Source organism: Dermochelys coriacea, chromosome 8 (assembly GCF_009764565.3).
Source record: "Dermochelys coriacea isolate rDerCor1 chromosome 8, rDerCor1.pri.v4, whole genome shotgun sequence".
Taxonomy (NCBI): domain Eukaryota; kingdom Metazoa; phylum Chordata; order Testudines; family Dermochelyidae; genus Dermochelys; species Dermochelys coriacea.
The window spans coordinates 29,276,852-29,289,550 of NC_050075.1; the positions used below are offsets into that span (position 1 = coordinate 29,276,852).

The window sequence follows — 12,699 nt, forward strand, 5'->3', positions numbered from 1 at the left end:
ATTTATATCCTATGTTTTGCTTCTGCTATTTCAGATGTGTTGATAGGATTCTCTTGACTGACAGTCGCCTGAATAAAAGCACTGCACAAACTAAACGGTAGAGAATTTTAAGTTCACGGTTGTGAAGGTGTCACAAACCCAGAAAGAGCAGGGTGCTGAGGAAGAAAGGCTCAAAGCTCAATAGGAAAACGGTCTTGAGTTATTATCTGAACCCAGTGATGGCCTCACATTGATTATATAAAGTGGGTGGTAAATGGACTGCAGGAAAAAAAAATTCCTAGCTCCACGATGGAAGGGGCTCCAAGATGAATGGGGCTTCTAATGTGAACAGGCCGTTGACCTTAAAGAAATCTATAGCTCTAACAACAAGGGAGTTCATCTAACTTAAGAAGTTTCCATGGATGCTGAATGAAAACACTGCCACCATACCTCAGCAGTTTTATTTTTAAATCAGAAGCAGTCATTTTGATTGCAGTTGCCATCACTCAATTCAAGCACAATCCATGGGACATAATATGCTAATTGCAAAATTCAGAAAGCTCTGAATAGGACCCCTCTACCCCTGATGCAGTCAGTCTTTTTGCATATCAAAAATTTGGTGAAAGATAAAAGATTTGGGGATATTCATTCTGTTTTACTATAAGGAAATAATTATGTGGTCTTAACTAACCCACTGGAATGATTGTGGACTACATTATTCAGTATGTATCCAAGCCACTCATTGCTTTCTAAGGTGATGTCCAGATTTCTAATATGAGGGAGAATCTCTGAAATTATAGTTTACCTGAAATTTTACAAGCTTAAATGTATTACAAACTGAGTGGCTAGTTTCCATAATTTTACATCAGTAAATAACTGCAACTTTCTCATTTGCTTGCTAAAAGGAAGGTAATATTTTAAAACAATTGAACATTAATAGCTGAATTACACTGGAACTTCAGTAAAATTACACATTTCAATTAGGTTAGTTATACCAAATGAAAAGGGTAATGCCTAAAATTATGTTACAATGTATTTTAAATGTAGGGCCAACTTTGACTCAGCAGACTAAAATGTGTGGTTGGTAACTGTCTCCCAGTTGAAGGTTCCATTCTAATTTCTGCTGCTGCTAAGTAGATTAGAATTTTCTTCAGGGCAGGTGAGATGGATGACATAATACAGAGCTTGCTGACTGAACTCAACAGTATGATTGAGCCCTTCTTATCCAAGCATATTGTTGCCTAACAGTTCAAATTTGTGGAGGAAGGGAAAGGAGAGAATTCAATGTTTGAACGGAAGCATTACCATTTTTCCATAAATTGGCAAAATAGGCAGAGAATATAATTTTTCTTTTAATCGGGTCATGAAAATATCCCCACTTTCGCTCCCCTCCAAAAAAATTAAGTAAAACCCACAGCAGATCCTCCAACAAGCAAAAGCGAAAACCCGGCAACACAAAGGGTTAGGAAAGAACTCCTTGGATTCTCTATCCTTTGTTCAGTTCGACTATTCTAAGTTGCTTAGCTTCGCTGGCCCTGACTCTCCTCTCACTTACACTAGTGTAAGCAAGCAGTTAACCTCATCAAAATCAGTGGAGTTGATTGAGAAAGTATGTCAGCCTCAGCTTTCACATCTATATAATGAGTACAATGACTTTTACCCCACTCCCTGACCTATTGCAAGGATTAAGCAGTTAAAATTTGTCCAGTGCTTTGAAGATGTGCATTAAGTATTATTTGGTAGCACAGTACATCTGGCTGAACTTTGATTTTCCCCCTTTTCAGATGGCCTCACTGACTGCCTGGATCCAGATTGCTGCCTCCAGTCTACGTGTCAGAATAGCCTACTGTGCCGTGGTTCACGTGATCCTCTTGACATCATACAACAGAGCCACTCTGGTTCTCCAACTGTGAAGTCATTCTATGATCGAATCAAGCTTTTAGTGGGGAAGGACAGCACTCACATAATTCCAGGAGAAAATCCCTTCAACAGCAGGTAGCAGCCATAAATATTACATCATATCAGCCTGGATACACTGCATGGAAACATTCCTCCCAGCGATTTTATTCATGTTTTAATGTGAAATGGTGCTTTCAGCAGCATATCTGTTTCTGTCTCAGGGAACAATCCTACTTAGGGCATTCTGTCACAATTTATTAATATTGCCTTCATCTCATAACATTACACTTTGCGTTCTATCACTCTGGCAGAGTCTAACACTAAATTCCCTATACTGAGAAGGAGTAGCTCGGAATTTTAATTCATGAGAACTCTAGGATTTATGTTGAGGAAGGAAATGGATACTAGTTTTCAATTAACAGGACAATTGTATTTTGTGTGGTATGAATAAGACAAATATTGAAACATAACTTTGGAATAATTAAGTAAGATTTTTAAAGATAAATGAAATTGGATAGCTTTGTTTTGGTTTATCATTTATTCATTATATAAATCCATTTTACTTTTAGCTGACCCACTATAAACCACCATATCAGATCAGTTTTTCTTTTTCTTTTAAGCTCTGGGCCTGCTCTGCATTTAGTTCCTAATTCTTTATTTATAAATAATCTAAAAGCCAATTCATCATTCATTTATATGTGATTAAAAAAACATTTATAAGATTTAAAAAACTGTTTTCCTATTTACAGACATTATTCAAATGTGTCTGCATTTTAGCCCATGGGGTCCCAGAGCTTGGGCTCCAGCCTGAGCCCAAACATCTACACAGCAATTTTACAGCCCCCAAGTCCTATCCCTGCAAGCCTCAGTGAGCTGACCCAGGCCAGTCATGGGTATTTAATTGCTACTTAGTTCCTAAGTGAATAAGTCTCTTTTGAAAATAGGACTTAGGCTCTTCAATCACTTAGGCCTGGATCCACTAAGGGTCTTAGGCACTGAGATGCTGAGCATCATGGTGCCTCTTAGATGCCTTGAAAATCACAGGAACAGCACTGCAATCCATAAACCTGAGTTAAGCATGTAAGCCCCCAATACAATGAATGGGGAGAGATAGGTGCCTTAGAATGCAATCCACCAAAGCCAGCATGCTAGGCAGCTCTCCACCCAAGATAGCCAATGTGGATGAGAGGGTTGTGTGCCAAGTCCTGTCCCTCTCATGGAGATGGGCACCCAAGTCTGGGCTGCAGGGAGGTGCCTGTCTCTCATAACAATCCATGAATAGGAGAAGATAGGTGCTCCTCTGCTTAACTTGCATGTGGAGCATCTTAGTAGAGGATGAGGAACAGAAGGTCCCTTATAACCCAATGGTTAGGGTACTCCCTTGGGACGTGGAACACTCCCAATTCCAGTCCCTCTTCTGCCTGAGGTGGAGAAGGGATTTGAACAGGGATCAGCCATCTCTCAGGTGAGTGCCTAAACCACTGACTCTCGAGTCATTCTAACTCTTTCTGACCCAATTAATATTTAATTATTTAATTGAAGTGGGACAACTTCAATTGAAGAGACTGAGGGAGACCCACCTCAGAATATCCCATAGCCCACAGGCTAGGACTCTCAACTGAGAGATTGCCCATCCTTGTTCAAATCCCTTCCCCTCATTAGGCAGAGGCAGGACCTGAACAAGCGGTCTCCCACATCCTAGGTGAGTATCCTAAAGGTTATAAGAGAGGTCATCATCCTCCTCCTCCTTCCTCTTGGCTGTTTTGTGTAGATCTAAGCAACCTCTGAGCTCTCCTACCAGATTGGGCCTCACATGAAACTCAGGCAGCTGACTACCTGCCTTCCCCCAGTTGGTGAATCGCTCTGAGGCGTAGGCAGAGGAAAGGTGCCTAGTGAGGCAGCAGTGCACGTGCTGAGAGAATTTAGGCACTTCTGGCTGTAGGTGGCAGCTGAGCAGGGAAGTTGTGGATTGCAATGGTGCCTGAAAACGGGGTGTAGTGACACAAAGACTCATCAGTTTGGCACCTCCTGCTGGTTATCCTGGGAATTAGCTCGATTCCAGCTCGGCGCACCCTCTGCTGGCTGGTGTCTCGCCTGCTGCTGGTCCCGTGTCCCTCCTGGACCCTGGTGCCCTTTACCTCGGGGTTCTTCCCCAGCAGTACCCCCATGCTCTGGGTCTCCCCTCCCAGGGGAACCCCTAGCCCACTTACCCACCTTGCCTCAGGGGCTACTGCCAGTCATCATCTAGCCCTCGCTCACTGGGGCAGATTGTAGTCCGTAATGGCCACTCATCATTGGCAAGGAGGTTGGACCAGCTGCCTCTGCCTATCTCTGGGCTAAACCTCCTAGCCCAAGTACCTGCATAGGCCTTTACCAAGACCTCAGCCTGGGGAGCTGCCAGGCTGGAGCTCCCCCACTCCTCTGGCCTTTCCCCAGCCCTGCTCCACTCCAGATACCCTTTTCTCCCAGGCAGCGAATCTTTCCTATTCCAGGGCTAGAGTGAGATTCCTCTCAGCTTCTGGCCCACAGCCCTCTTATCAGGGCCAGCTGGGCCCTAACTGAGCTGGCCACAGCTGTGGCTGCTACAACAATCGGCCTAGCTTGGCTGTTTTAAGTTTTAGGTGCCTAAGTACCTTTGTGGATCTGTACCTTCGGCACTTTTGAAAATGTTACCCCAGACTGGTATTGCAGATGCCAAATTATGGACAGAAGCAAACGTTTGTGTTCAAGCCCCAAATGCTGAAACTGGGGGTTTAAATGCTGACTTGACCTTCAGAGAAATACTGTCAAGGGGTTAGGCCCCAAATTTTACATACATTAAAGCTGTCTTAATCTTTGGAAGGAAGTCTCATGAATTATAATGATCTCTCTCCTCCTGAGCTCTTTGTGCCATCCCATTGCCAAGAAATGGAGGAGAAGAAGGGGGAGGAAATAGGCACCACAATCCTACAAAATGTCTTTTGCTCCACCTGTTGACTCTGCAGGAGCAACTAATAATCAATAGCATAATTCCCCTAACGATGCTTACCTCATTGCTTATTCTGGTACACAGACAAAGAAGTGGTGGTCTGAAGCTGTTGAACAAAAACAACTGTGTTAATTTGTACTGCATTCATATTTGACTTCTATTATGTGAAAAAAGGAAGAAAATTGCTTGAGGAATATAATTATTTTCATGCTTAAGAGGGAATAGCCCACAAAACAGATTTAACAAAAAATTCAAATGGCATCAATAGAAAATCACTATACTTTACTTGTTAGCTTGTGTTATCTGTGGTATTATTATTGCAGGTGGATAGTCATAAATAGAAATGAACCTATATCATGTCTTGCTGATATTTTTGTTTGTAAATTTACTGTACATTAAAGGCATGTGTGAAGAATCTGAAGTAACAGACTTGTTAAAAATTACATGTGATGCAGGCTATTTTTCTACAACATTTTAAAAGCATGATTTATTTATTTAATTAACTAATTTGAGAAAAACCAGTAACGTGAAGATACTCGGCTTGTTCCAAAGTATTCCCAATTGTATGGTTGGCAACATGCACGGATTTCTCTTGAGGTCAATATCATGTTACAGTATGCTGATTTCAGAAGTTAATATTTGACCTAGAAAGTCGAGAAATCTTGCTGTGGTAATCATTAAAAAGCAATAGAAAGGATTCTTTTCATGAACTGGTTATGTTTTTCTGATATCAAGAGAATATTACAATGTGCATAGAGTAAAAGAAAAATGAGAATACTTTTGTTTAACAGCCAATGGAGTGCACTTAGAAATTCACATTAGAGCATTTTAAACATTTCAAAGTTCATAAAAAGGTCTAAAAATAATCTTTGGTATTGCTAATAAAGATAGATGTGCCCTCAGGTCTGCATCCGTTCAGTAGCTGATCTATAAGGGATAACATAAAGCAGTATACCTATCCCAAAATGCAAGTGAATTTTGACAATCTCCTAGTCTTAAAACTGGGACTCAGTCCAAGAACCTTAGGTGTCAAGAATCTGTGTCTGCTAAATTACCTAAAGTCTGTTAAGGCTGCTGAGCAGCTGCAGACCTGCCAGTGCAGGGTCAATTCAGAAATGAAGCTTTTCATTTTCTGACTTCTCTGTGTAGCTGCAAATTGAAGCTGGTGGAAAATGTTGAAAATGCTTCATGGTAAAATGAAAAGTTTTCAGTTTGGGCTGAATAGTGAAATCTCTGCTCAGTTTTTACTTATTCCTTTCTCAAAACAAACTCCCAATTGTTTTCCTACTGGCTGAGTAAAAACAAGGTATTGGAGATCAGGATTCAGGGCAAGGTTTGCAGCTGTCAGACACTTAGATGAGGTTACACAAACCTTAGTTTGGAAAATTAGTTGTGAAAACTACAGATATCCCCTCCCCACCTCTGTTCTTTTTGGAGTGATTATAAGAGTTGACTGTGAGAGCTTAGTGCCACAGGAAGGAAAAAAACTGACAGTAAAGAGAGAAATATCCAGAATAGCAGTAGTTTATAGTGATGATCCAATCTTTAGCATCCAATCTCATAGTCACACAATATGAAAAAGTTCAAAAGTTGGGAGAACATCCTCCAATGGAAAATCAACTGTCAAAAAGCAAACAGACCTCGTTAAGTTTTCACTGACATTGGTGTGAATGGTGAGTAGTTCCATTGAAAGCAGTGGAATTGTACCAATGTAAAACCAGTGGAACTGAGAGATAAATCCAACTCTCAAAGCCAAAGTGGCAAAGATATTTAGGCTCCTAAAGATGGAGATAGGCACCTATTGACACTCTCTGAAGCACCTAAGGATATTGTTAGTTTTTATTTCAATGGGAATTTAGTGCCTAAACTGTTTAGGTGCCTTTGGAAAACCCACAAGGCTCCTATCTGCAAGTTTAGAAGCTGAAATACTTTTGAAAATATGGCCCTAAGTGGCTAAGTCTTTTTTGAAAATGGGACCTAGGCTCTTTTGAAAATGTGATGTAGGCATTTAGACAATTTTGAAAATGTATCCAAAAATCTTTTTTATTGCTAGAATGACCTTCCAAGCACTTACTTCAATGAGTCATGTGCCATTCCTTTTCTATACATTGAAGTGCTACCAGACCTGGAGGAATGGTTCAATGATCACAGCTGACCCACCCACATAAAGACATTCATCTCCATTCAGCAAATATAGACCTCTCTATATGGATTAAATATGAATTTATTTGAATACATATTGATCTGAGTTGAGTATATATATAAACTCAACTCAAATCAATATGTATTCACATAAATAAATAAATAAATAAATGGGCAATATTCTGAGTTGTGTTGGTGTAAATCCAAAATAAATTGGATTTACACTGGAGTAAATGAGATCAGATTAGTGTCCCTAGTCTGTTTATAAACACCACAACCCTTGTTTTCATAGCTAACATTAATTGTGTTTCTTTTTCAGTCTTGTGTCTCTTATAAGAGGCCAAGTAGTGACTACAGATGGGACTCCACTTGTTGGAGTCAATGTGTCATTTGTCAAGTATCCAAAGTATGGCTACACCATCACTCGTCAGGATGGCACGTAAGTGTAGTTATTTCATTCTGCACCTACTTAGTATGTAATATCTGTGCAGATTAACAGATGGTGCTATCTAGTGGAACCATGTGGTATCATGCATAGAATTCCTACTGGGCCAAACAGCTATCAAGTAAACACAAAAGTAATTTTTCACAAAGCATTTTGAATACTAACGGAAAGTAAATATGAAAAGGCTGACTTTTGATAATAATGTGTTAATAGTCAGACTTCCTTTCAGATAAATTGCCCTGTATCTATGAAAACATTTGTGGACTACAGCAATATCCAGCTGAGACCAGAAATACTTCATTTTAAAATGCAAGGCAAGCCAACACACTGCTGGAAAAAAAATATCATTATAGAACAGTATATTTTGTTAAAAGTTCCCTTCTGCCTCTATCTTTCCTTTTTGAAGATCCACTATCTTTAGAGTTTCTTTAGGGTAGAACATAATCAAAAGATTCTAATTGAATATACTTAGACAATTCCCCGCTGTGTGAAGAACTGCTTTTTTCCCTCTTGTATCATCTGATTTGAAATGCACACCAGTTCAGCTCAAACAAAAATGAAAGCGTCGTGGTTTATCTAATTTATTGGACATGGCACTAAAACAAAACATCTATGGAAAATGCACTGTAAATATTTGAAGTTTTATGTGTATCTATAGTCCACAAAAACTTTGAATTGGAATAATTGACATGAATCAACACAGGGGACATGTGAATTTCCATACAGTCCAGTGTTTTACTACATTATCACACCAGTGTAATGCTATTGAAATCAATAGCATTACTCTGGTGTAACACTGGAGTAACTCAATTGTGAATCAGGCCCTTTTATGTTATTGTTTTACATTATTCCATATACTGGTAATTCAGTTCATTGCATTGCCAAGAGATAATATAATACATGAAAAATTAACCATTTTCTAGCTCTCTTGCAAAAGAGATCTGTGAATATTTTATTTATTGAAGACAGATTTCCAAGGGCTAATGGGCATGCACATATACATGTGCAAATCATATTTGGAGTGGGAGTTAAGAGTAAATGTTTAGTGCTCCTTAGAGGTGATATGTGGGGGGGAGCACACGTGGTCACATGCCCCCCGATTCCTGCCAGGGTTTATATGCCCTGTCCTGAGCCCTGCTGCATACCACCAGAAACTTTAAATTGTGTCCCCTCCTCCCCCTCCACTATCAACAATTATGTGTTATCTCTGGTGCTTCTGAAAGGTGCCAGATCACTGGTCCCCGAGATGAAAATTCTTTGTTGAGCCACAGAACAGAGGAGACAGCACAAGTTTCCCATCACTTCTCTACCAGTGCCATACACTACAATGCTGTTCCAGGGGGACAGATCCTGAGAGAAAAGATAATTCAGTATCCAGGCTCAGTAAGCTCTTGCAGTTTCTGCTGAGAATGTTTACGAGGGTGCTGATTAACATCAGATCTGGTGATGATGGTAGTGGTTTTCAGAGATGGACCTTTGTTCACTTAAGAAATAAACTTGTAAGAGTGACTTTATGTCTACACTGCATTTTCATCAGTAAAACTTTTGTTGGTCAGGGGTGTGAAAAAAACAACTCCTGATCGACAAAAGTTTTACCAATGAAAAGCGCTGATGTGGACAACGCTTTGTCAGTGGGAGAGCTCTCTCCTGCCGACAAAGAGTGGCTACACTGGATCCCATATAGCAGCACTGCTGTAGCGGCACAGTTGTGCCGCTGTAAAGTGCACTGTGTAGATATAGCCTAAGTTACTGCTGATCGTGTCTGAATTTCAACCAGCAGCTTAGAAGTTAACAGTTCCATTTCCCATTGTGAATAGCCTGAGCCAGGATGTGTGTGTTAAATCTTATCATTAATTTCCATTTGCTGGGAATGCTATCACTGTGGAACTATTCAATCTGGTCACCTCTTATGTTAAGCCCACATTTTCCTAGGTTTGACTTGATTGCAAATGGTGGGGCTTCCCTAATGCTGCACTTTGAGCGAGCCCCATTCATGAGTCAGGAAAGGACGGTATGGCTGCCATGGAATAGCTTCTACGCCATGGATACACTCGTGATGAAAACTGAGGAGAACTCCATTCCCAGCTGTGACTTAAGTGGCTTTGTCCGTCCTGATCCAGTCATCATTTCATCGCCACTTTCAACGTTCTTCAGTGATGCTCCTGGTCGGAATCCCATAGTACCAGAAACCCAGGTATGAGTTGTGGGAGTAAAAAGAATATAAAAACTATCACTCACTGTGATAGCCACACATCAGAGATGATACACCCAATTATCAGAGTTTCACCATCCACTCACTGAACGTCAACTGGGACCCTTGTGTTTTGATTCTAACAGATGAGCTAAAAGACAGACTTTTCTAATGAAGCTTGTAGAAGCTGTGCTAGGCTTATCTCACCCAGGCATCTCTCTCAACTACCTTACACTCTCTCCTACTGCTTCTCATTATCACATTGTACATCAAGTCCTGTGTATTTCTAACTATAGCTGAGGCTATTTCAAGAGAATTTTGCAAAAACTTTGTATGTGCAACTAACCACAAGCTGCTTTCTCTTATGCTAGTCAGGGGGATAAACGATAAGGGGTTATTTAATAATCTACTCTGGTATTATTATTATTGCCGGTTTATTCCATCTTGGCATCCCTTTTGCTTTATACCAATTGCCAGTGGAAGTCGCAGGTTCGTATAATTGCAGCCTCTTGTGGCCCCTATATATATAACTAGCAATAAAGCCTGTTGTTTTTATTTACAATTTTTCCAACAGACTGTTTTCAAAAAGAAAACATAACAGTGACACACAATTATTAATCCAGAAATCATAACCTAAACTGTATCACTGCAGCATGGCAAGGATACAAATTTTCAAACATAGAAAGTTGTTAGTTCTTAAGTAAAGTGCAAACCCATATCTATTCGAAATAAAGTATACAGTGGCAAGTTTAATATGTCTATTCTGTGTTTCCATCCAGGTTCTTCAAGAAGAAATCGAGTTCCCTGGCTCTAACATAAAGCTCTGTTATCTGAGTTCCCGTACTGCTGGATACAAATCTTTGCTCAAGATCACCATGACCCAATCTCTTGTGCCTCTGAATCTAATTAAAGTTCATCTGATGGTAGCAGTGGAAGGGCATCTGTTTCAAAAATCATTCCAGGCATCCCCTAATTTGGCATATACATTTATCTGGGACAAAACTGATGCATATGGTCAGAAGGTTTATGGGTTGTCAGATGCTGTAGGTATGTCATGACATTCAAACTCTAAAACTTTCAAATAATAATGTAGCGCTTATAATGGCTAATTTAGTAAGAATACTGAAATAAGGACTGTTGCAAGAATTTACCTATAGTTAAATACAAACTCTGAAAATTCTGCCTTCTTTATACAATTTTATCCTTGGATTGTGCCTCATCCACACATTTAATAGAAGGAATAATTTGGTCTCCATATATCCTGTTTGGTAAAAAGTGATTCTAACCTTTGGAATGGCATGCATACTCTAGTCCACTTGGAATCTAGTGTATATTGTTAGTGCTTGCCTGTATTGTAGTATGCTTACAATTAAAATGGTATTTTCTAACAGGGGTCATTCCAGCACTTTTATAGCCATTTTTAAATTGCATAGTTAGAGATCTTTATTCTAGCAAGCAACAAAAGAAATGACCTTAAAAACCTTTGTAACTTTTATAGTTGTACCTGAAAATGTAAACAATTGATGTAAGGATTTTACAAATGCACATTAAAGCAATGTGAATCTGGAAATAAAATCATAAAGATCTGCTTGCTCTTGCACTTTCACATTATTCTAAAGACTTGCACACGATAGCACCTCTTCTCTCAATAATTCACAGATCCCAGGTTAATGTATGTAGTGTATGGGTGTGTGTATATACATACATGCCAATACAAGATGTTGCCTTCTATAATACCATTTTAAATGAGCTGTTATATAGCATATGAAAAAAATGCTATTAAATATAATAAATAAATGTGGTGACTATCAGGCTAATTAAAAGTAGAATCCTGTCCTGTCATTTAATAGCAGAATTTTCATTAGATTTTTTAAATGATTTTTCCTACTCTCCCCTCATCAAACTGGTCACTTTCCAAAACCAATTATTCAATGAAAAGGTCATCAGGTCCCTACAGAGTACAAGGGAATCAAGTTTCAAGGTTGAATTAAGTCAAAGATCTGAGTTTAATATTGTGGAATAAAAGAGGAGAGCATAATCACTCCATCTCACTGAAAGTGTTTGGGAACTAGTTGTCCTACAGTTTGGGAGCTACTTGTTTTGCTATTTGAAAAACAAGTTGTTTTACTATTTCTCCAGTCATTTTGGTCCATTGCTTATGCAATAATCATCACCATTTTTTCCCCAGTTTCTGTGGGGTTTGAATATGAGACGTGCCCCAACCTGATCTTGTGGGAGAAGAGGACAGCGCTGCTGCAAGGCTTTGAACTAGATCCCTCTAATCTAGGGGGCTGGTCTTTGGATAAACATCATGTACTTAATGTCAAGAGTGGTGAGTTAACTGATTCCATGTGTTTTCTGAACTACGTGCCATCATAGCAACTTCTCTCCATCTGCAAAAAATCCAGTTCCACTGCTTTTCTCACTATATTTCTGGAAAGTTTCGTAAAGTTTGAACTGTTTTTGTTTCTAAGAATAATGTGTCATTTTCCAAGAATCGCTTCTTACGCTGCCACAGAGGAGCACATTCTTAAATTCCCCAGCATTTCCTTCTGCTTCACTGATGCTTTTTCTTCCTCCCCTTGTTCTGCCAATGTTCTCTAAGCCTTTTCCCGATTCCTTGTGTTTGCCTTTGGCTCCTGTAATCCTCCTGAAAGATAAACCCAGGGAAAACTGAGAGACATGAACTGGTGAGCTGGGAGACCCCAATTCCATTATAGTCATAATATCGAATACAAATTGGACACAATAAACATGATTTTTAGAGATGTTAAAACAGAGGCCGGGGATGTGGCAATCAGAGGGACCAAGTGACATCAGAAGAGGACTCTGAAGTCTCCACTTACCTATTGATGATAACACAGATCTACTGCAAAAAACACTGCCAAGTTATCTAGCCAACGGTTGTATGATGTCAGGTTGACTAAACAAATCCATTTACCCCACCCCCCAAGGAAGGCTAACCACTGTGGCCTACTGGGTCAATTCTAAAAACAATAAATCTCTGCTTCCGCACTTTGTCCTTTTGGAAAATTTTGCAACACTTAGGTGTTATTCAGTGTGAATATATTTACA

The 12,699-nt window shown here is 39.6% G+C and overlaps 1 protein-coding gene across 8 annotated transcripts in view; it reads left to right on the forward strand.

Annotated features, from left to right (window-relative positions):
* Positions 1-12,699, forward strand: part of TENM2 (teneurin transmembrane protein 2) — a 963,219-nt gene that overhangs the window by 908,646 nt on the left and 41,874 nt on the right. For all 8 annotated transcript variants that reach the window (XM_038413789.2, XM_043490999.1, XM_043491001.1 and 5 more), the window contains 5 exons: positions 1,764-1,974; positions 7,308-7,427; positions 9,366-9,627; positions 10,404-10,671; positions 11,813-11,956. In XM_038413789.2, coding sequence (XP_038269717.1) covers positions 1,764-1,974; positions 7,308-7,427; positions 9,366-9,627; positions 10,404-10,671; positions 11,813-11,956 — 1,005 coding nt within the window. The remainder of the gene's footprint in view (positions 1-1,763; positions 1,975-7,307; positions 7,428-9,365; positions 9,628-10,403; positions 10,672-11,812; positions 11,957-12,699) is intronic.